Source organism: Scomber japonicus, chromosome 20 (assembly GCF_027409825.1).
Source record: "Scomber japonicus isolate fScoJap1 chromosome 20, fScoJap1.pri, whole genome shotgun sequence".
Taxonomy (NCBI): Eukaryota; Metazoa; Chordata; class Actinopteri; order Scombriformes; family Scombridae; genus Scomber; species Scomber japonicus.
Window position 1 is genome coordinate 7,204,429 of NC_070597.1, and position 25,252 is coordinate 7,229,680.

General features: G+C 39.7%; 1 protein-coding gene across 1 annotated transcript in view; it reads right to left on the reverse strand.

Annotated features, from left to right (window-relative positions):
- Positions 1-19,896: 19,896 nt before the first annotated feature.
- The window catches only part of LOC128380936 (SRC kinase signaling inhibitor 1-like), a 77,373-nt gene continuing 72,017 nt past the window's right edge, over positions 19,897-25,252 (reverse strand). Inside the window, exons 17-19 of the mRNA XM_053340828.1 lie at positions 24,396-24,545; positions 24,163-24,270; positions 19,897-20,100 (exon numbers count right to left, since the gene is read on the reverse strand). Coding sequence (XP_053196803.1) covers positions 19,948-20,100; positions 24,163-24,270; positions 24,396-24,545 — 411 coding nt within the window. The 3' untranslated portion in view covers positions 19,897-19,947. The remainder of the gene's footprint in view (positions 20,101-24,162; positions 24,271-24,395; positions 24,546-25,252) is intronic.

Here is a 25,252-nt window from a genome sequence, read left to right on the forward strand (position 1 = left end):
ATGTAGTATATCGTTTCTTTAGACACATAAATGTCATTCTCTGGGCAGGAAATGAATAAGCATATTTCACAAATTCCAAATGTGAAAGTACCCCTTAAATCCCCTTTTTAACGGTTCTGAGGTATCATCAGTTTTGTCCACATCAAGGTTTCCTCAATGAAACCAAAAGTTCTCCCACTTCTGCTCTCATCTTCTCCAGTTCCTCAGTGACTTGTATGCCTTGCGTCGCTGCCTCATCAGCTCGGGACACACAGTTTGTCAGCTCTTCGGTAGACTCGTTGATCTTTGTCTCCATCACAGTCACAGCCGCCAGAGTTGTCGCTGTTTGTTCAGCCACACTGAGAACAGCAACACTGGGGGCCATTGTGTCACTAATCATTTGAATTGTTTTCAGCTCTTCCACCAGCGGTTGGATCATTTTATGGAAATCTTTCTCCTCTTTCTTCATATCCTTTTTCTGCTCTTTTGATTCTTTGGTGTCGCTGAATAAAGGAACTATGATTTCGACTATATCAACTGCAAATCCTGCAGCGTACATTGCACCATAGGCACCACCCATTGCACCGCCTGCTGCTCCAACTTCCCCACCAAATATACCTCCGATTGCACCTCCACTTGCAAAGCCCATGCTGAACCATATTACATCACTGACTACACCTTTAAATGAACATCTTGCCGCTATAGCTGCAGCACAGACTGTACCACCAACAGTGCCAGAAAATGCTCCCCCAACTGCACCACCGAATACACCACCAATAAAGCCGACAGTTGCATCGACTGCATTGATATCTCCGCAAATTCTCATAAAGGTTGATGCAGCGACTGTCCCCAAGGCCCCACAGACGCCACCGATAAGAGTTCCACTGGCTGAACCAAGCACTCCTCCAAACAAACCGAGCAGAACCTGGAGTGCCGCGGTGTCTTTGTCCTTTTCATCAATTTGGACATCTGCCTTTGTGGAGCTCATTGAACTTCCTCGTAGAGCGTCTTGGTATTGATTGTAGAGCTGGATGAAAGATGCTGAGTGTGTGATCAGTTCATCTTTTCCATCAGTAGGAATGGTAGGTAGTGTGTTGTCAACAGAGCCTACTTTAAAACCAAATACATTTTCCATTTTTTGTTTTTTTCTTCGAAGGAAGTCTGCTTGAAGGTTGAGCATTGAAGTGTTTGAAGTAGATTGAGATCTATGAATCAACGGAGAAGCTCCAAACAGGAAACCAGGAGTGCTTGTCCTTGAACAGGTTCTTATGTTTCCTCCTATGAATGAACAACAAAAGATTTAAAACATGCTGAGGGCATTCTGCCAAAAGTCAAAAATGTAATAAATGTACATTAAATAAAACATTGTGCATTCCCTATTTGTCACTTTTATATTGAAGAAGTAAAAAACACAATGCCTATTTTAAAAAGGTAATTTAGGTGGTGTTTAGCTCAGTGGGTAGAGCACCCACCCTATGTGTTGAGGCTACAGCCTCCAGTTTCCTGTCTCTCTCTACTAACCTGTACATTAAAGGCAAAAAGCCCCAAAGAATATACTTTAAAAAAAGGTCATTTAAACATATCAATTTAATTTGATTAAACTGTAAAATTAGACCTACAATAAGTTTTTTTTTCTGTAATGATTCGCCAGTTGAATGTGTGTGAAGCAGTGGGAATAGGAAAATATTAAGAAAGTGAACAGTATGGTGTTGCAAAGGTTAAAAACTGGTGAAAAGTTAAGGAACAAGGTATGTACAGAAATACACCTTAGGGCATGATAGAGAACAGGAAATCAAGGCTAGATTAAAGAGTGAGGTTTGATAAGCGACAATAAGATAAGGGCTAAAACAGGAAACATCTCAAAACTCATCTTTTGGCACGAATACAACATAGTATAGACACACATTTAAGAGGTTTTGATTAATTTTATAGTCAGCAATTAAACTTAATCAATTTAAACATTTTTGGCACACTTGAGACTCCATACAATTTGCAGTAGAGCAGGTTTTAAATGGGTGTTGCTGCATTAAATATTTACTTGCAGCCACCTGTAGCTCTAATGTGTGTATGTTGCAATCCTAAATAAAGACTGCAGCATTCATTTCCTTTAACTACTGTAAGTCTGCTCTCTTTGCTGTAACAAGTTCCAACATACAGATGATATTAAAATCTGTTTCTGTTTCAACCTGTAGCAGTGAGGCAATGATAAGCTGCTGTAATATTACTGTCTTGTCTTGCAAGGAGTATAATGCAATCATTTTGCAGTAGTAAAAGATCATATCATTAAAAACACAATATCAAATAGATTCTTAGTTTGCTAAAAATAAGTTAAGTTGCTGTTTGAACTTGTTGCAGCAGATTCAGAGTCTGAAATTTCATTTGTACTTACTTTGTTTGAATGGCTTTGGTCTTACTTTCTCTGTAGATGGTTGAGGTTCACACAGAAGTGGTTGTAATTTGTGTCATCTGTAGAGTCTGAGGCTTATATGTTTGGTGGGCAAAGAGCAGGAAGTGGAACAATGGGGAGGCGAGGCTTCTTACTGTGAACCTCAGTTTCACTTCTAGATTCCTTGAGGGGAAAAAAGTGAATCGGACATCTGTAAAATGACCTGATTTGTAATGGAATTACAAGTTGGAAAGTACCTGATTTAAGCCATTTAAGGAATTTCCATCTGCTGTCCATGCCAAACTGCTAAAACTACATGCTTCATGGAAAGCAGGACTTTCACAGCAAATGTTGGACTTTGATAGTAAAACTAAATTTCCAAAGTTTATTTTTTCACCTTTATACAATCAGAAAGAAAGAATGTATATTAGATTTTCAACAACATATATACAACATAAAACACATCAGGGGCAAACTGTGACTTTTGGATTAATTATACATGATTTATGGGCTGATAGTATCTTTAGCTCTCTTTAACCACAACAAACAGGAGACACATCATTCCAAACATATTTTATGAAGCCAAAATAAATTAAAAAAGGAACGTGCCATTTGATTTGAATAGAGGTTGTTTATTACACTATGGGGCAGTGGTGTAAGTATACATGAACTGATAAATATGTGTGTGTGTGTGTGTGTTGTAAGGTGTGAAAGAAAGGCGTAAAGATAAATTTAAGACAGCATAACTGAATCAAACCTAGAACAGGTGTCTGCAGGGATAAGATAAGAAAAAGAGTGGCAGGACATGTTCAACCCTCTTACACAGCAGTCAGGATGATCCGATTCAGGTGTGGCTCATCCTCCCTAAAACCACTCTGACTGCCTCCCTACAAAGAAAACAAAGGAATCAAAGAGGCACAAGCACAGAAGGCGGGATCGTCACACCTCGAAAAGACAAATACAAGCTGGCATCGATTACAATAAACTACTGAATTCCTCAGTTCAAACAGCCTCTGAAACGTCTTCCAACTGGTTTTAATTGTTGCTATTATCTGATAAATCAACCCTCTTTCTTCAAGGGGTGACGTGATTGATTAGTTTTAACATCACTAGGGATTTTAGGTAGGGCAATTAATCGAAAAATAATTGAAACTGACATTTAGAAAGTCCAATTGACTTAATCTTGCTCATGCCAATTAATCGTGGTGTTCACTGTTGCCATGACAACAAAGGTTGCATATCTTTAAGGAATTTGAAAACTTGTCTCCAGTGATCATTTTAACCCAAACTATGATCTTTACATAGTTCTGATCAAGTAAACTAGACATTAACCACAGCGTCTTAAAACATCTTTATTTTCACTCCCTAAAGATACTCGTGCCAAAATATCACAAAATAATGTGTGAGGGCAGTGTAAAATACAAAAGAAAAAGAAACTGAAAATACATAATTGGAGATAATCATCCATTAATCATAATCGAGGTTAAAAGTTCAATTAATCGTGATTTTGATTTCTGCCATTTTGTTGTACAGTGATGGCAAGGACTTTAGTTATTTAAGTTTACACAGAGACCCCAAGTCACAGACCTCACTGACATAATAGATGTGGGATTTTTCTACCTAGCAACTAGCCAAAGTGAGATCCTTATTGGGCGGTAAACAGGGGGGTTTACTTTGTCAGTGCTTGATTTGACCAATAAAGATAAACTATAGTGATGTTAAGAAGGTTAAATTTGGCTTAAAAAGATTTAGATTTTATGGTAAATGACTTCGAGAATCTGTATATATATATATATATATATATATATATATATATATATATATATATGAGTAGGAATGGTTTTTACAATTTTGATTTATCCTAGGGTTAGGGTTAGGATTACTGGTAGGCTAACTCTAATCCTGCTAGTTCTCTACAAGTATATTTATACAGTATATGATATTGCTCTGAGTGTGCTGGACGTCTATTATCACTTCACTCAGTTTTTATAACTCAGTGATATGGAGGATGTGTGTCAGCGACCACAGCTTGAGACTGAAGTCATTGCAGAAGTGGTGACTGCCACTAAATGCCCCGGCTGATTCTCATTCAAAAAGCCTCAACTTCTCTCTAGAAATACTTAATTCAGTCTTTTTTTTAAAAAAAACGAGTCGTGATGGTCTCAATCGATCTAACAGTGTACTGGTGGGCATTTCTGCAACTATGAGTCCAAACTATCGGTTGACGTCACTCATCACTACGTCCATCTTTATACAGTACTGTCACCATCGGGTCCGAAACCATTACTTTTCAGGAAATGGAAAATATCCAATTGATCTAATGCAGTAGTGAGATTTCAGTGGTTAAATGTTTGTAAAACCCACTAACGGATGTAAAAAGGTGACCAATAGCACTCATTTATGAAACAGAAGTACAATAATGAAATATGGATATATGAAGTTTCTGCGCAATACAGTCACAGTTTGTGGTCGTGATGTTTCTCTGCCCCCTAGTGGCCAAAAAACAATCAATTCAGCTTTAAGGAAGTAGAGCAATCTGCTAATAAAAGGTAACAGAGGTTCAGAGCAGAGGAGAGGCTAAGGGTCGAACTGAAATCCACTCTGCATAACAACTAACACTCGTCCTTTAAAGCGCTGATTCAGTCGCGGATCACCTTTAGCCTCTGGCTTATCCTCCCGAGGTAAACGAGGGAGCACTTTAACACTCATTAGTGTCCATTTCCACAGTGATCTAAACCTCAGTTAATTATAGAGCTGCTGATGTCTGGTTGTAGTTCGCTCATCATTACAACGATCTGTCCACATGTCCTCATCTCATCTTCATCCTGGGGAATGATTTAAACATATCCTTCTAGTATATGAGCAGGTTTATAAATTGGGAACATTTGATGTAAGATTATTCAAAGGTGCAGTGTGTAGAATTTAGTAGCATCTTGTTATATGAAATTAATGATTTACCTTTAATAAAGGAGACTGGATTAGAAATATCAAAGTTTAAGTTGAATTTATTTAATAAAATCCATGCATATTGTATGGAATGGATATTGAGCATTAAGTATCTTGGTCTTAATCTACCTTGGACATTCTGTTTCCCACACACTAGACATGATGCACAAAAACAGTTTTGAGTAGTTTTGGAATCCATAACTTATTTATTTATTAGTTCATACATCCCCCTGTTGGCGTATGGGTTAACCCATGCGTCAATACTGCTGCAAATTGAAATAAATTCTTCGGAAGTATGTACAGTACTTGCCCTCTGGTCACTTCTACAACTCATTCTCAGACAATGTTGCTTTGTCCTTATTTGCCCAAAATTGCTTTTCTGATTCAGGTGAGCTCTTTTAATATGTCGTGGTCTATGTGTGTGACTTCCTCAGCTGTGTATATGTCTTGATAGTCTTGTCTGGCAGCAGCTGCTTTCACTTCCTCGTCTGCTTTGCGGTTACCTTGTGTAACTAAATCTGTCCCTGTTGTGTGAGCTGCACACTTGCATACTGCAATTTCGAGTGGCAATTGTACAGCTTTTAATAAGGCTAAAATCAAATTTGTGTGCAAAATTGACTTTCCAATGGATGTAATCATACCTCTATTTTTCCACTGTTGTGAGAAAACATGTAAGGTATTAAAGGCATATGCACCATCAGTACAGATAGTTATTCTTTTCCCTGCTCCTATCTTGAATGCTCTGAGTGTGCTGGCTGTTTATTATCACTTCACTCAGTTTTTGTAACTCAGTGATATGGAGGATGTGTGTCAGCTACCACAGCTTGAGACTGAAGTCATTGCAGAAGTGGTGTCTGCCACTAAATGCCCTGACTGATTCTCATTCATAAAGCCTCAACTTCTCTATAGAAATACTAATTCAGTGTTTTTTTTAAACCAGTTGTACTGGTCTCAATCGGTCGATCAACTTTTAGCCTTGTAAAAGTGTACTGGTGGGCATTTCTGCAACTATGAGTCCAAACTCAGTCGGTTGGCGTCACTCATCACTATGTCCATCTTTATACTGTCACCATCGGGTCCGAAACCGGAAATGGAAAATATCCAATGGATCTAATGCAGTAGTGAGATTTCAGTGGTTAAATGTTTGTAAAACCCACTAACGGAGGTACTGTAAAAAGGTGACCAATGATAGACATTTGCAGTTTGACTTCTTGTTGCATATAACATTTTTCCATATTCAAGTGTACAGATATTCATACAATATGTATAGACTTCATTAGGCTTGTGTGCAAAATACAACAGCTCTTCATAATTAATGGTTAGGAACACTAAAAACCCTCAAAGTCAACTGGCAACCAATTGTTACTGATGCCTGATTGCTATTGATACTGAGCTGCATGCATAAATACAACAACTATGCTGAAAGTTATAGTAATGCAAACTAGTTTGAATAAAGGCTAATTATAATACACTAATACCATACTTGTTTTCTTTGGAAAATACACATATTGATTTTCCAAGAGGAAGATGAGAAGATCAGTACCACATGATCATGTCTCTAGTTAAGTGCAGAGCTTCAGTAAACCTAAAGATAAGAGACTGAGAACAAAAGCCTTCAACAGCCAACTGGGACTTTATTGATGATGCAGCAAACACAACAGACACCAACGAACCTGTGACATCAGTAGAACAGTGAAAAACAGCCCCGACCTACGCCCTTCCGAACACTTTTAAACTATTGTTTTGCATGTGGGTGTCATTTGTTAGTGTGTGTGTGTGCCAGGTCAACCTGACCCGACGTGTTCAGCCAAGATTCGATTTCCTGGAAGCCTAAACAACTTTTGTCATGAGCGCTGGCTTCCTGATCTCCTTCTGGGATATCGATATGGTAGAAACAACACCCTGAGAGGCTTGTTGTGACATCCTCGTCTGGTTCAGCTGTTGACCTTTCATCTCTCTCATGGTTCTCACATTTTACTATGATGCACACATATCTGCCTCTACACTAAGCATAGAAACTAGAGGGAAATAAACAGCAAGCCTGAGTCTGTCCAAAATTCAGATATATGCTAACAAACACTTCTACAGCTCACTACATTACACAAACAAGATACGACCTGTTCAGAATATTACAAGGAGTTATGTCTTGTTTGTCAGGAAATACAACCTCTATCTAACTCTATCTGTTTAATATTTATACCCATAGTTAGTATATATATATATATCATGAATAATTTCAGTAATTTAACATGCATTTCTTCATTATTATGACCAGGTCAAATCTGTAAAGTATTAACTCACATTTTTTTTTTTTTTTTAAGATTTTGTTGGCATAGACGCCTTTATTCATCAGTAGATCGACAGGAAACATGGGAGAGAGAGGGGGGTGACATGCAGCAAAGGACCTCTGATCGGGATTCGAACTGGGGTTGGCTGCATATATGGCATGCGCTCTAACCACTCGCCCACCTACGCACCAACTCACATTTTATGTAAAATTACATTTGAAACCATACAAATGCAATAAAAAACTAATCATGAAAACTGAAATTACGATTAATTACCTGTAACATTAAATTACTACAAATATCTGTAAATCCACAGGAATTGTGTAATGGAAAGATAGGGAAAAAGCTGTAAGAAAGAAAGAAAGAAAGAAAGAAAGAACAGAAAACAGAACTTTTCCTGTAAAGTGACATTTCTTATCCAAAATACATTCCCTCATTTGGTGTTTTAATGATAGCAGTGAAGAAATCTCCCACAGGTGTTTGTTTGGGTTGAGGTATGCTGACTGTAAAGGCCGCTGAGCATATATGATTGACATAAATTTCATCAAACCATTTAGTGAGTCCTCGTTATCTGCAGGGAAACGTCTGCATTTATTCATGTTACCTTTCTCCCGCTTTCCTTCTGCTAATGCAACGACTCCTCATGAATCATTAAACTTTCATCTCGTCTAAATGAATGTTGCCCGACCTCATCACACCACAGTTTGAATCTAATTGAGCATACATTTGGTTAGTTTCAGGCGTTGCCGGGTTCAAACTAATCTGTGACATTTATTTGTCCATTGGGAGGTCTTTAGAGTCAACATGATTAAAACTGTTGCACTCAATATTAAATGATGATACATTCCTGATTCATTAAGGAGGGTTAGAAGGCATCGCTGCTTTCTCCAGTGTCAAACCCACAGGCTGAAACATTTTCTCAATTCAACTCTTTAAGTGTTGTAAACCTCATACATTCATGCTGGCTGCTTCCATGTGGAGAGCAATTCTCTCTCACACATTCAATAAACATAATGGATCTCATACAAGAACCGCTGGATTAACCCTCCTGTTGGGAGGAAGAAAGGAAGGAAGGGAGGAAGGGAGGAAGGAATGAAGGAAAGGAAGAGGGAAGGGAGGAAGAAGGAAGGAAAGGAGGAAGGAAGGATGGAAGGGAGGAAGAAGGAAAGAAAGAAAGAAAGAAGGAAGGAAAGGAGTAAGGAAAGGAGTAAGGAGGGATGAGGGGAGGAAGGGAGGGAGGGAGGAAGGAAGGAAGGAAGGAAGGAAGGAAGGAAGGAAGGAAGGAAGGAAGGAAGGAAGGAAGGAAGGAAGGAAAGGAGGAAGGAAGGGAGGAAGAAGGAAGGAAAAGAGGGAGGAAGGAAGGAAGGGAGGAAGGAAAGAAGGAAGGAGGGAGGGAAGATTTGACTGTTGGTCCAACAGAACAAAGTTAGATGAATATGTTCACTTGGGTTTCAAAGAATAATAAACATCATTTTTCATAATTTCCTGACACTTCTTGTCTCATAACTGCAAACCACGTCTCCAACACGTCTATTTTATGGAGCAGTTTATTCTCCAGCAGAGGAGGTTAAATAAAACTGGATAGAGTAATTACACAGCTTACACAACAATGATAGCTTCCTCCATTGTGAACTCTTCAGCTCTGCAGAGAAGGCTTTCAATTTCATTTGTTATAGGACACAAAAGTGCAACATGCTGGGAAAATGTTGCACGCATTTACTTGTTCCCTCATCGCAGTAAATCCATTGAAATGAATTGATTTGCTGCAGAACCAGCAATCACCATTTTAAATGCCAGTATAAAAAGGCTTTTATAATAATTTAGGGGATGTTAATTATTCCAATGATCAAGTTGACATGAGAACTTAATGACAGGTTTGTGCGGTTAAGTTTTGGTGAATCTGACCTGGAAAACTTACAAACAGCAACAAAAAAATAAGGCATTGCTGCTTTCTCCAGTGTCAAACCCACAGGCTGAAACATTTTCTCAATTCAACTCTTTAAGTGTTGTAAACCTCATACATTCATGCTGGCTGCTTCCATGTGGAGAGCAATTCTCTCTCACACATTCAATAAACATGATAGATCTCATACAAGAACTGCTGGATTAACCCTCCTGTTGGGAGGAAGAAAGGAAGGAAGGGAGGAAGGAAGGAAGGAATGAAGGATGGAAGGGAGGAAGGAAGGGAGGAAGGAAGGAGGGAAGGAAGGAAGGGAGGAAAGGAGGAAAGAAAGAGGGAAGGAAGGGAGGAAGGGAGGAAGGAAGGAAGGATGGAAGGGAGGAAGAAGGAAAGAAAGAAGGCGGGAAGGAAAGGAGGAGGAAAGGGAGAAAGACGGAAGGAAAGGAGGAAGGAAGGATGGAAGGAAAGGAGGAAGGAAGGGAGGAAGAAGGAAGGAAAAAAGGGAGGAAGGATGGAAGGAAAGGAGGAAGGAAGGGAGGAAGAAGGAAGGAAAGGAAGAAGGAAGGAAAGAGGGAAGGGAGGAAAGGAGGGAAGAAGGAAGGAAGGAAGGAAGGAAAGGAGGAGGAAAGGGAGAAAGACGGAAGGAAAGGAGGAAGGAAGGATGGAAGGAAAGGAGGAAGGAAGGGAGGAAGAAGGAAGGAAAAGAGGGAGTAAGGATGGAAGGAAAGGAGGAAGGAAGGGAGGAAGAAGGAAGGAAAAGAGGGAGGAAGGAAGGAAGGGAGAAAGAAGGATGGAAGGGAGGAAGAAGGAAAGAAGGAAGGAAGAAAGGAAGGGAGGAAAATTCAGAGAAGAAAATGTAGTTAAGCAACTGAGTCATGAACAGAGGAGGCGCTTACAGCCGTCATGTATAAGAGGGTCACTTTTATTGTCACAAAAACACAACAGGAACGTACAAAAGCAGCAACCTTTTTCGTTTGGTTGATTTTTCTCACATGAAGCAGCAACTTTTACTTTCCATACACAAAGTTGCGTGTTGTTTTTGCACTGTTAACTTGGTCTTTAGTTATACTGACTTTGTAGTAGGTTATTCATTCTTCTTCACGAGTCACAAACAACACTTACCCCACACAGCAAGCATCATCACTCTCAGACTGGAGAAACAGGATTTAGTTGATATACAATATCATTCAAATATCTTTCTCAGTAGTTATAATAATCTTTTTTTTTCTTTATTCTGACAGTAAAAGGGGCTTTTTACCTACCCATTTTCAACATAATACAAAAATCTATGTTACTGTACAATTTGTTTATTCTATCATACACTCACAAGTATACACAGAATTATTGACAATAAAATGAGACCTCTGTTGACCCAGCGTGCAGATTTTCAGGAATGTATACAGTATGCATGCCATTTTTGGATTATTTTTTTCCTGTTTAAAAAAAAAATCCACATAAAATCAATTTTGTAATATATTATCTGGGTTTATATACATGATTTGAACATCCACAAATGGTTTGAACAATCACACATTCATCAAGAAACCATCAATAGAGTTTAAACTGTATAATCTGTGGAGTGTACGGACACTGTTGGTTATAATAGAGGAAAACAGCTACAAAATGGGGCGTCCTATCAGTGAGGTGATTGTTTTAGAGGAAGGAGGGTATGTGCTTTTTTTTGTTTGCTGTTGTTTGATTTTTTTTTTTTTAAATAAATGTGTTGGTACTACACTGTTCAGTCCATCACATCCATCTGGAGTATCTTACCCCCCATCATCTCCAAATGCGCACTTGGTCTCTGTGATTTCTACAACAAAGTGTGGTCATGGTTAGCAGAAGAAAAAAAAAAATTAAAAAAATCTCCAAAACAGGAAAAATAATAATTTACAGAATCAAATGTGTTACATGCTTATGAATCCTCTTCAAGTATAAAAATACAAAAAAAGCTTGATTATATAAAACATAGATGACAATTTTTCTTTTTTACATGTTAATAAAGCGATCTCTCCAAACCAAAAACTAAATGGTCATATAATATACATACAATATATCTGAAGTTTAGGTTATATTTTATTTAACTGTGTATTTCTCTTTTTGTGCTAGCTTTTAATGCTATTTCTGACACTACTAATACATTCCATTAATGTATTAATTATATACTCAAACATCTTCTTGGAATTTAATTTCTGAGTGTGAGATTCAGATTTCCAGAGCCTGTGTGCAGGGTTATTTATTATATTAGTCATTTTAGATTTGCTTCACACCAAAGTTTCATCTAAACTCTTTTCTCACATTTGTCAGATTTGAGCCTGTGTGACATTTCAAATCAGGGTTTGACACTTCGATGCTTTGATTCTTCAACATAGCAATCATAGAGGGGTAAAACTCGGAAAATAGGTTCAATATTAGCAAATGTCCCAATTCCATAAAACACAGTAATTCTACACAGTCTGTTCTTTATAATTAATATAATGTTTCTGTTAATACTGTTAATACTGTTAATACTGTCAGTACGCAAGAAATCAATGTACTCTATGATTTTGGACAATCAAGAAATAATGAAATACAAGGGAATCAGACTGATTTTGTTAAGTAGACATTAAAATACAAAAAGAAAGTCAAATCATTCAAAGATTTTATACTTTTTCTGTTTTTCTTAAACTGACTCACCACCATCCACTATTAGATTTAAAGGAGTAATCCCCCAGTTTCAGACGTGGAGATCAGTTTAATAGTTGTAACGAGCCCAGTCATATTAAAAAAAAACAGATAAACACACCAATAAAAAAAAAACATTATTCATTTGAGTTAGACCTCTGTGCTGCCTCAGATGCAGAGTCACACCGCACTGTGACATCATTTGGCGTCGACCAATCAAATATGTGCAATCGCGTTAAGTTTCTGGTCGATAACACTGGAACATGAACGCAGGATTTCTACCCTTTATTTTCCAAAATGATGGAACAAAAAATAGGAATCATTTTTGGAGCTTGACCACAGCTTCATTCAAAATATCATATCTCTCTTTCTTCAGTAACACTTTACTTTAAGTCCCACAATTTAGATATTTTAAGCCGTATATAAACATTTCATGTATGCTCTATAACTCTATAATGTAATTATGAGCAGATATATATCTTAATGTACAGTAAACATACCAGCCTCCACCTATGGGTGCCCAAAGGGAGCTATGTTATTCATATCTGCTTAAAGCTACATTATAGTGCTTTTTTAAAAGATTTATATACTGCTTATCAATACTAGTGTAACCATGTTTTCTCTCACACACGATAGACTGTAAACCTGCTGAGAATTAGTGTGTAATATGGAATCGGGACACAGATATCATGTTTGGTTGTTAGATGTGGTGGAAGATGGATTTGCAACATTGACGTTAGGTTAGTGACATCATCTCCATACTGCAGGTCCAGAGCAGATTATGCATGTACCTCCAAATGTATAAACCTGTATCTCATGTTTAACAGACTCATTGGTGTGTTATGACGTCCCTTGTGTAATAATTTTGGTGACCTCTAGCTGCACAAATTGTTTTAGATGACAACAATCTCACGCCTTCACAATCTCAACTAGGATTTAGTCCAAAAAACAACCAGAATGATCCGAGTACTCACTCCTCACGTAATTAGTCCAGCTGAGACCTGAGAAGCAGACAGAGAATGGAAAGAAAGCAAAAGGAAGAGAGCGAAAACAGAAAGAAAAGACTGGCTTTCACAGACCAAACTGATGTTAGGAAAAAAAGCAGCAGCGAGGCAAGAGGCGAGGCGGGGGGGGGGGGGGGGCGAGGGGGGTTGGGGGGGGGGGGGGTGGGACGTCAGAGAAGCTTGTTGATGATTGGCCAGAAGGGATGAGCAAGCGTTGTCTGCTGTAGCACAAGAAGCAGCAGAGTCAATCACAAAAGCTCAGCGCTGTGCCCCCAACGAAGCAAGCAAGAAGTGGGAAGAAGATTAAAGAGCAAAAAAAAAAAGACCACCAAAAAAAAAAAACAAGACGAGAATTTTTTTTGAATGGAAACAAGAAGCAGTGAAAAGGAGGGAAAAAAAAGACAAAAAATCAAAATTTTACAAACAGACAAATGTAATTCAAGTTTTTTTTTTACTTAAATCTGTCATCTGTGATCAGCTGTGTGTGTGTACACCCCCTACTCTCCTCTCCCTCCCCCTCCCTCCCCCCCGCACTACCGCTAATCTCTGCTTCGATTTCCTGATTGGCCGCCGGGGACGTCAGGTTTTGGTGCATCGGCGTGACAGTCCTCGTGCTCTTGTGTAGATCAGAGAACGAGGAGAGACGCACACACGAGCAGACATGACGCTGAGATCAGAGCTGTTCTGCTGTCAGGACTCTGGGACTGAAAATGTGTCCTTATTCAGCTCCTTCTCCTTCTCTGTGTGACGCAGGGAGGAGGAGGGTGGGGGGGTGGGGGGGGGGGGGTGGATGGAGAGAGGGATGAAATATAAGGCTGGAGAGGTGGGATAATGTAATGCACAATAGGAGATATCTGAGAGGACAGAGGACAAGTTTGATAGGAGGAGAGGTGAGGAGAGGAAATGAGAGATGGGGATATAGAAATGAGGAGAGGATGAGAAAAAAGAGAAAGGAAGAAAATGGAAGGTGTGGAAAGAAGGACAGGAGGGAAAAAAGAGGTGAGGTGAGAGGACAATAGCAGAGGAGAAGGGAAGGGAGGATAGGAAATGAGGAGAGGAAACAGGAAAAGGGAGATAAGGAGACGGGAGGAAACAATGAAAGTAGGAAAGAGACAAAAAGGAAGGAGCGATGAGAATGGAAGGGAGGAAACAAGCAGAAAAGAGAATAAAAGACAAAACAAGAAAAAGTAAAGTAGAAAGGGAGGAATCAAGGAGAGGAAGGAAGGAGGAACAGAGGCAAGGAAAGAGGAGGAGGAAGAGGTGTGAAGAGGAAAGAAAAGGAGGAGTAGAAAGAAGAGAGGAGAGGAAGTGGAATAGAAAGGAGAGGTGATGGAGTAGGAGATGAGGAGGAAGAGGAGAGGAAAACAGAGGGAATGATAAAGGAGAGAGAGACAAGGAAAGTGAAGGTTGGGAAAGGAATCAAGGAGAAGAGGTGGAGAAGGAAGAGGAGGACGTAGAAGAGGAGAGAAGACAGGGCAGGAAGTGCAGGAGGAAGTAAAGAGGACAAGAGGAAACAGAGAAGAAAAGAAGATGCTAGAGGAAGCTAAGGGGAAAAGAGGAGTGGAGATAAGGAGAGAAAAGAAATTTGACTAGAAGAAAGGAGAAAATGAGGACAGGAGACAAGAAATGTAAAAGTGAGGAGGAATCAAAAAGAAGAGGGAGAGGAGAGGAATAGAGGAACAGCAAGGAAACAAAAAAAGGGAAGCATACAAAATCAGGACAGGAGGCAAGGAAAGGAGAGTATGTAGAGGATGAAAAGGAAAGAGGAAGGAGGAAGAAGAGAAGCGATGGGAAGACAGAGAAAGACAGGAGGAAGAAAGAGGAGAAGAGGAGAGTTTCTCTGACTGCAGCTCTTTCGTTTGGATGTTGCTGTGAAAACATTTACTTGTATCTGAACTGATCTTTCTTTAACAGCTCAGCAGCAGCACAACGAGTCTCCGAGGCTCCTTTAGGTGCCAAATAAATAAACCGACTGGAAAAGAACAACCGAAACTTGGCCGCCTCCCTCTGCTCCCCCCTCTGCTCCCCATCCCCTTCCCTGCCAGGGTTAATGAATGACTCTGCACATTAGTGGACCACAAGTTTTCCCTCTGATTTGAGTTGTGTACGGGGGTGTGTGTGTGAGGGGGCACACAATCACACATGGCTAGTGACTGTTTGTCCATCCAAATGTTCAGTGAGGCAAAAAGGGGGTTTTGTGAGAACAGACATCTTACATTCAGGAAGATTAATGGCCGACTGAGTGTTTGCTGCACTGAGCATGTAGAGACAGAATTGCCGCTGTGGGAATGTCTGCCTGCAACACTGCCAGCAAAACTTAAAGGACAAATCTGGTTTATTACAACTTGTTTGGTGCATCGTTTCTCTCGGTTATGATGAAACTGAAACTAAGATCTGGAAACTCAGTGACAGCTCCAGTTTCCAGGCTGACAGAATACTTCGCTTCATTAAAGCTGCACTGATCCAAACTTAAACTGCCTGTTATAATGTGAAAGGAGCTGCTTGTAGTTTTATCTGCTGCAGCTGTACACATTATTTTAGCGTCTTTCAGCTCATTGTTTTGGTTTTGTTGGTTTTCATTCTCGCAGCTCTCATTAACTGTGTTTCTAGTGGCAAAATGCAGCTGTTTTTTAGTGGAAGAAGCTCTGATAAAACCATCAAACAGCAGACAAACACAGTTAGCGACTAGCTGGTGAAGAAACAGAAGCTTTAAAGGAGTTAAAGAGCCTAATATTTCTGTCATGAGGTGGTGGAGACCAAAAACAGAGCTCAAAGAGGAGTGAATATTGGATGTATGTCCATTAGGAGGAAAGAACCATGATTCAGAATGAATGATAATATTATTCTGTGTATGCCAGATGTGTAAATAAGCAACAGTATGCTAATATACTTTCTATAACCTACAGTATGTTGTATATGTTAGCCTTGTGTATTTTTAGCTTGTTTTTGCTGCAAAAATGTCCAAAAAAATGAATGAATGTAGCTTTTAGCACTAATTACTTTCTTATCTCTTCTTGCTCCTTTCCATGTTGTTTTTAATATATAAAATGTTTAAAAAGTTTAACCTAAATACATTTACTAAAGCAGATTCAATGAGGTTAGGGTTAGGGTCATTCAGTTTAGATGGATTGCTATCTAAATAAGAGTGAAGTTGTCATAAACCAGACGTATCCTTTAAAAGTACAGAACCCTCAGAGGACAAAAATTGAAGTAAAAAAATCACAGTTTTCAGATGAAGATATAGAGTCTTCCTCATGAGGATAAACACCCGCCTGCGATGCCAGGAGTAATAAAACAGTCTTAAAAAGCTTTTCACTTCTCATGAATGCTCACATTGTGTGTAACTGTGTTAGAACAGGGTGTACAAGAGGGAACAATCCAAGCCTGACAACAGCTTAAGTTCAACAACAAAAGAAAACAGTTTGTGGTGCCGAGGTGCTGCTCGGTGCCTCGGGGGGACACTGGTGCATCTGTGGCACTCTCAGTGCTCCTAGGAACTAAAGGACTAGCAGAGACAGGTGCACCACCCAGGCTTGAAGAGGAATTAGAAAGCGCACTGCCTCTTTTTATGCAGCAGAGCAGCTACGTTACCATCAACCGCAGGAGTAAACTGTAGGCGTGTTGCGAATGCAGCACGGTTGATGCTGCTTATTGATGGAGAAACATGCCTACACATGTCAAAAACAAGTGTGGTTTTGAGATGGAACATGTCGCATTTGGACACATAATTTTGACAGCTTTTTTAGCGATTGAGGTTCTAGTCTAATAGCATCTGGGTAACACACACTTTCACAATCCATGTATAGTTCACCTATTGCACCACTTCTGCTGATTTTCAAACAGGCATCGTGTGAAGTTTAATGCATCCTTCACCATGGTAACAGATGCATTTACATCGACTGATGCTGAACCAAAAAAAGAAAGAAAAAAACACTTTATCTGTATGTTAAATTACAATAGATACTGTGACTATTTCTGCACCATGTTGATGATACCTAACAGAATAACACCATGTTTGATGACATTATCTCAAGCCATGAGGTCGCTCCGGACTGTGTAAAAAAGGAATTTATGCTGCTTGTTTTCAGGTTCTGTAACTCTAGATATAAAACATAATTAAATTTTAAACAGCACCGAGGGAAACAGGGTGCAAAATATCACATTGCACATTAGAGTTGATATGCAGACTTAGCACAAGACACAACCGGTCATGAATACTAATACTGGCCGTCTCTTTGTGGAGGGAGTGCCACGTTCGCCCAGATTGCTTCGCCGTGTCAAGTGTAGGTCAACCATGTTAGCCATGCGCTAATTGCTGTAACTGCTAATGGGAGGTGTTGTCAAAGACACTGTCCTCTCTGGGAAGTCGTAACCTGATATAGAGTGAAGTCTCTAAAGATGTCTGAGCGGCTGTGGAGAAGCTGCTTATTGGAGTGTGAGAGGAAAAAGATAAACTCTTAAACGCATTTCTTAAAGATGAGGTCATGTATTTTTAACGGGTAAAGAAAAAAACAACCTTTTCAGTTTATCAATTAATCAGAAAAAGATTCCTGCATCTGCCCTAAATGCAGTCTTGGAGATAAGTAACAGACAGGGTGAGAAAATGTAGGTTGTGAGAGCAGCTCAGGTGCTCTCTGGCTGAGACTGACTGACTGGTTGGATTGTGTTATCATTTTCTGAAAGCTCTCTTTAAGAGGACCGTGGCCAAGGATGGGTCAAGGCTGCTCCACTCAATGGGTCAGGGGCAGCTTGGAGTGTCTGCAGGAGCAGATAAGATGAGTGGAGCTTCACATTTAAAGGCTGTGCTTCAGAGTTCATCGGCAAAGTACTGACTTTAACCTCCTGTTCACATATACAGACTCTCTCCTGCCTCTCATGAGCCTGAAGCTTGCAGGCATTTAGAGCTGAGATGATCATTTACATACTGAGCTCTGATTGATTTGACTAGCATACAAAGAACTACTTTGCCTCCTGAGCGATGTTCATTTGTGATTTCTAATGTATTTTCCTACTAGCTTGTTGAAGTTGTTTCATATAGATGGAAGCAGCTTTTAATTCATTTTGTTTAAAGCACTTTTATGTAAAAAACATGAAGAACATTTGCCTTCAATCTCAACTTCCACGTGTCTCAAGTCGATATCATTAGCACCAAGATACTAGAAGATTCAATCCACAAACATTGCATCCTGTTGCACCTCCTGTGTTTGAGTTTGGAAGCATGGATATGAGTTTGGAAGCAAAGAAAGATTATTTGAATTTTATAAGCAACTGAATACGTAATACTGAATTTAAATCACTACTGTTGGAAGTTTCATTCAGTCATTTGACTCATACTGTGTGACTGAAAACACATAATCTGATAAACGGAGGATTGATCGATTACATCCAGGCTTGATTATTTATCCTCAGAGCCCAGACAATCACATTTTGTACATCAATATGTGAACCAAAAAGAAAGTTATTTTGAAATTGCACAACCTAAAAAATACTGTGAATTTCAAAGAAGTTAAGATTGATGCTTTAAAATTTTACAAATATTAAATATTTCAATGCTAGTAAGCCCAGTAAGCTCTAAAGTATAATAAAAATGCACAATTAGGTATAAATCTTTGAAATTTAGTGAAATATTCTGTTATTTTTGGTCTTCTTATGCACATTACATATCTTCACACTGATACCTTGAGATTTATTTGCTATGTATATGTTTTTTGCACATATTTTTCAATGTGTACATAATATATATATTTTTTCTTTTTCATTTCTTCTTTAGTGGTACTTTTATATTCTTTGTTCAATTCTGTAGCCAAATAGATTAATCTAATGTAATCTACTTCAAAATATGTTAATATATGTGAATATACTAGCTATGTGGGAACTGAACTACAACTACAATTAAAAAAATAAGAAGCATAGTTGCTTAAAAGATTCAACTCTTGTGCATTTCGTTGCTTCCGTGTGCGTTTTATTTTTCCTCTTCCATCCACAAACTGAGTCTTTTTTCCATTAAATTGAGTTTAACGTACACAGAAAAAAAACCCTGCTTTTTCAGGTAATCTTGCAACCTGTGCTTCACTCTTGTCATCTTGCATAAAGGTTGTAGCATCAGAGCTGTTAAAAGGCAATTCTAAGAGCTACAGTAGCTTAATGGATTGGCCTCTTGGCTGGAATGTGATCCTTGAATACAAGCCACGTTGTTAGTAGTAAAATACCGTGCAACAACTTCAGCACTGCCACTGCTAACCTATAGAGATTTAAAGGATGGGTGATACAAAAAGAGCAGCATGAGGTAATTATTGGATGAGTAGAGAGAAATAGAGAGAGAGAGAGATGAGAGGTGAGGATTCAGGGAGAGATTACATGGCTGAAATATCACCACTTTGACCATGAGATATGAAATCGTTCCGTGGCATTATTGAAGATTATGTCGAACAATGGAGGCAAAAAGGATGTATCTGAAGTGATCTGACTATTATTATTAGAGTAAAGCTAGTTTAATCAGTCCAAAGCACCACCAAGACCTTCCTCTGGAAATCAAAACATCGACATACTCGCACGACAAAAACTTGTTCTCTAAGCAAGCTAGTTTAGATCCAGTAACTCAAATGTCAAAACACACATCAAGAACTGGTAAAAATCAATGTTTTTTTGTAGATAGTTCCCCCTCTGGTTTTTGTGTTATCTCATATTGTCTGCTGGTAGGGCCAAGTCGCAGGGGGGGAAACCTCCTTTTGAAGTGACAGCAGAGAGGAGGAGAGTCAGACGAAGCATCAGAGGTGGAGGTTTTTAGAAGTGGAATACCTGCTGCTGGCCCTGGACTTTGGGGAAATCCTCTTTCTGTTTGCGGGTTTTGGGCCTCTCCAGGCTGCCCTGTTGAAGGTGTTTGAGCCTGGCTGCCACTGTGGGACCCTTCGTCGGCCCTGGAGAGTTACTGCTATTCTGTGGGAGCAAAAAAAAGAGGGTGGGTATTAATAGAAATGCCATTAAAATATGAGCTTTTTTAACCTTTGTGTCGTCCTCTCGGGTCAAATTGACCCCGTCTGTTTTGACTGTTTTTTCTTTCCTCCCATCCTTCCTTCTGTCTGTACTTCCTCTATCCCCCTTCCTCCCTTCATTCTTTCCTCTGTCCATCCTTCCTCCCTTCCTTCCTCCCTTCCTCCTTTCCTTCCTTCCTCCCTTCTTCCTCCCTCCCTTCCTCCTTTCCTTCTGTCTTCCTTCCACCCTTCCTCCTTTCCTTCCATCTTCCTTCCACCCTTCCTCCTTTCCTTCCTTCTTCTTCCCTTCCTTCCTTCCTCCCTCCCTCCCTCCCTCCCTCCTTTCCTTCCTTTCCTTTCCTCCTTTCCTTCCTCCTTCCTCCTTTCCTTCCTTCCTTGACTCGAGGACGACAGGAAGGTTAAAGTGACCACTAACATAAATGGTCACTACATGGCCAAAAGCATGTGAACATCTAAGTATAACACCCAGAAATGATGGCTGAACTCTAAAACTAGTTCCAGTTCATCCCAGAGGTGTTAGACAGGGTTGAGGAAAAAGCTCTATAGTGCAGCTGCAGCAGTGACAAGAACAAAACTCCTCACATTACGCTGCAAACACAAGTACTCTGTCTTCTGTACCAAGCTCTATGAAGAAAACCAGCCACACAAAAGCTTCCCTTCATCAAACACAGCTCTAGTTTTAAATGATGCAAATATACGTAGATGACGTATGTGCAGCACTGACTGACTGACTTCATTCACATTTAGTCATTTGAAAGATGCTTTTGTCCATTATGCTTATAAGCAAAGCAAGATAATCAAGAACTGGAGGACAAAGACTCAAAAGAACTGTGGTACAGTACAAATACTCAGGTAGCTGACGGAAGTTTTTGTTTTTAAATTAGAGTATGAAAGCCTGAAGGTAGATAAGATAACAAGAAAGTACTGCAGCAATGTCTAAATACATGCTCCACTGTGCATTGATTTGCATTAATTTGAACTGGCTATTATTATTTTTATAAACAAATAATATTTTGTCATTTTTATCGCAAATATTATGAAAAAATAACAACTATTCAATGGTTGCAGCTTCTCAATATTAAGATTTTTTAAGATTAAGGTTGTTTTTGTGTGTCATACTTTATAGTCAACTCATTATCTTTGGACTCTTAATTAGAGAAAACAAGATATCTGAAGACATCACCTGCAGCTGTTTCTGTTATTTTAAAGACAAAAAGCTTTAATTGAGAAAATAATTGTTAAATGCCCTGAAACCAATATTATTTACATATTGTTGCCACAAATTAAACATAAAGTGTGCACATCTGCTGGCAGGCATTATGTTAATTCTCCATTTTTCAATATAAAAAAATAGTAATATAATTATAATAATATAACATTTTAACCTTCGTGTTGTCCTCCTGGGTCAAATTGACCCCGTCTGTTTTGACTGTTTTTTCTTTCCTCCCTTCCTTCCTTCCATCTGTACTTCCTCTATCCCCCTTCCTCCCTTGCTTCCTCCCTCCCTCCTTTCCTCCCTCCTTTCCTTCCTTCCTTCCTTCCATCTTCCTTCCTCCTTTCCTCCTTTCCTTCCTTCTCCCTCCCTCCCTCCCTCCCTTCCTTCCTTCCTTCCTTCCTTCCTTCCTCCCTCCCTCCCTCCCTCCCTCCTTTCCTTCCATCTTCCTTCCTCCCTTCCTCCTTTCGTTCCTTCTTCCTCCCTCCCTCCTTTCCTTCCTTCTTCCTCCCTCCCTTCCTCGTTTCCTTCCATCTTCTTTGCTCCTTTCCTTCCTTCTTCCTCCCTCCCTTCCTCCTTTCCTTCCATCTTCTTCCCTTCCTTCTTTCCTTCCTTCTTCCTTTCCTTCCATCTTCCTTCCTCCCTTCCTCCTTTCCTTCCTTCTTCCTTTCCTTCTTCCTTCCTCCCTTCCTCCTTTCCTCCTTTCCTTCCTTCCTTCCTTCCTTGACTCGAGGACAACAGGAGGGTTAAACAGCACCATAAACAATTACCAAATGAGGAAAAGCTTGGGTCTGTGTCTTTAAGAACTTTAAATGCCAAATTCTGAGTTTCTTACTGATTTTTTTAGAGTTTACTCAGAGAGTTTTGAAAATGTGTAAAAGCTTCCTCATCGCCAACTGTTTGATTGCTTTTGCATCAATAACAGTACAATCAGGTTTGCACGGATGCTTATATGATTGTTGTTTGTTTGCTTTTGAAATCAAGAGGAGCCACACACACTAAGCCTCTTGGCTCAACGTGCATGTCTTTTGTCACTGTGTGATTCTTTTCTTGTGTTTCAACCCTTTGGAATTGAGCTCCTGCTTTTTCACATCTGTGTTTTTTTTAAGTTCATGTTGAACAAACAAACAAAGTGAAAACAATGTTACAGACAATCCCTGCAGTGTCTACTTTTGGCTCTAAACCATTCATGAATTCATAATCAGGATGTGCACTGAAAATGAAAACGCTCTACAACGGGAAATATAATTTTAATGACCAATATTAGGATCTTATCTTTCCTTTTTTATTCTGCTGACACTGATCACTGTTGGCAAGAACTTTAAAGATAGCACTGTGCCCTAAATGCCTTCAGCCAGTACAAAAAAAAAAAGAGGGTCTGGATTGAAATAGATTGTCTCAGAGAAACATTTCTGAAGTGCCCATCCCAACCCTCTCTCTCTCTCCCTCTCTCCCTCCCTCCCTGTCGCTCTCCTGCGTTTTGACAGGTACCTTCTTAACGCCATTGTGTGATAATTCCAACAAAAACAAGACCTCTTTACTCAGCTAAAAATGTGTCACCGGAGCTGTCAAGATTTGCCCTTCGCTGGCTCAAAGTCTGCCAGGCAAAACTAATCATCTGCTTCAGTCCACGCTGACTCACTGCAACTCACACCATCAATTACAAGAGTGCATGTTTACAAAGCTACAGCAGTGGTTAACTGAGAGAATAAAGCCACACACAAAAAAGACTTTAAGTTCACAAATATCATGTGTAAGGTGTTCAGAGGAAACAAAAGGCTGAGTCAGCAGAGAGGAACTGTTAACAAGGTTAGAAAGAGAAGTTCAGTATAGCACCTACAGCTGCAACCACACTGCATGCTATGTGATGTAATACAATGACGTACAGTATTTATACCTCTTTCTGTCTCCTGTAATGTGAATACAATGTTGTTTTTTCCTTTTGGTTTTCTACATGAGATCCCAGGAGATATGAGTTGGAGCCCAAAAATTGTTGGAAGCCAATGACAGCACGGGAGTATGATGGAGTAATGGGATTAATCTGCTAGGAAGTGCTAGGAAGTGTATCCCTACGGCTCGGTGTAAAGTAAAATTTGGGATGGAGAAGCTTGGCTATCGTGGAAGAAATCCAGGAAGAATCACAGGAGGCTCTGGACCCAGTGATAAAAGATGAGTGTAGCACATCTCAAGGAGAGCACTTTAAAGGGGATTAGAAAGATAATACTGGACCAGAAATGTTGGGGTCCCCACTTGTACGTGTTGTATATTTTTTGGTGTTTGAATAAATAGCATTGTCTTGAAATGTCATGTGGGATAACCCAACATATTTAACCAAAAAACTAACTAAGACTCTACAGATCCATTTATTGTATTTGCTTGAGTTCTTTCCATTGAACTCATCTCCTCTTTATCTATTCAAGTGAAATTGAGCTCATATTATAATTAGATTTTCTCTAAAGGACAAACTCGGAGCAATTTTCTTTTCTAACACAATCTTAACACTTTGACATTGGAGTGAAAGAATACTTTTAAAAAGATTTCTACGTGTTGGACATGTCTTTAAAAAAAATCAAGGTTACATTACTGACTACTGGATTTATTTCCTGTGCTGCTTCAAGAGTTTTCATTTGCACTCTGACTCCTAGACTGAATAGAGGTGCTTACACTGTGTTAGTGAGTATAAAGGTTTATTATGGTAAGCAAAGTTGTGAATATAAAAGGGAGGAAAACAGCAACAGGTAGAAGAATTAAAAGGCAAAATCCACAGGTGTGGCAGAGGACTTTTAAATTTACCTGTCTGCCCAACGACCCAAAGGTGCATGGAGGAGTGGGTGTGGCCTTTGGTAGGGTGCTGTACGGTTTATTACAAGGGGAATCTTTTACAGGTGCTCTCTGAAATATCTTTGATCCACGGTTTGTTGCGGAAGAGTGTGACAAAGACATGTTATCACACTGATATCAAATGTGCATGAAAACAGAAATGAGGAACACACACACACACACACACCGCCGTTTAACTATCTTACCTCGAGCTCAGCGATAATCCTCTCTTCATCGTCCTCGTCTTGAATGGCCGATGCTGCGATCACAGGCGGGGTCGAGGCGGGTCGAGGGGTGTCAGAGGCGGTCCGTCTAAGCTTTACAAGAGTTTTAGGCATGTCACCATCTTCTTCCAGCTGCAAAGACAAAATAAAGACATTCAAGCATCTACAGATTGAGTTATTACAGCACATCAATGTTTACATTTCAAGGTTTGCTGCACCAAACTTGAGTCAGAAAAGCTACTTTGGTCACCTTGTCTAAAAAGTTTCTTAATGTCTGAGGACCCTTTATTGACCGTATTAGGAATGAGAAGCGTCTCACTGGGACCTAATTCAATTGGACTATATTGTATTATGCTGTATTGCATTGTATTGTAATGTGCTGTAATCCACTTGGTTAACTTTTTTTTTTCCTGACCTTCCTTGACCTCTCTGTCTTAAGTCAATGAAGGAAGGAAGGGAGGAAGAAGGAAGGAAAGGAGGAAAGGAAAGGAAGGAAAGGAGGGAGGGAGGAAGGAAGGAAGGGCGGAAGAAGGAAGGAAATTAGGGAGGGAGGAAGAAAGGAAAGGAGGAAGGAAGGGAGGAAGAAGGAAAGAAAGGAGTAAGGGTGGAAGGAAGACAGAAGGAAAGGAGGAAGAGAGGAAGCTGGACGGAAAGAAGGGAGGAAGGAAGATGGAAGGAAAGCAGGAAGGAAGGGAGGAAGAAGGAAGGAAAGGAAGAAGGGAGGGAGGAAGAAGGAAGGAAAGGAAGGAAGGAAGGAAGGGAGAAGGAAAGGAGGAAGGGAGGGAGGAAGAAGGAAGGAAAGGAGGGAAGGAAGGAAGGAAGGAAAGGAGGAAAGAAGG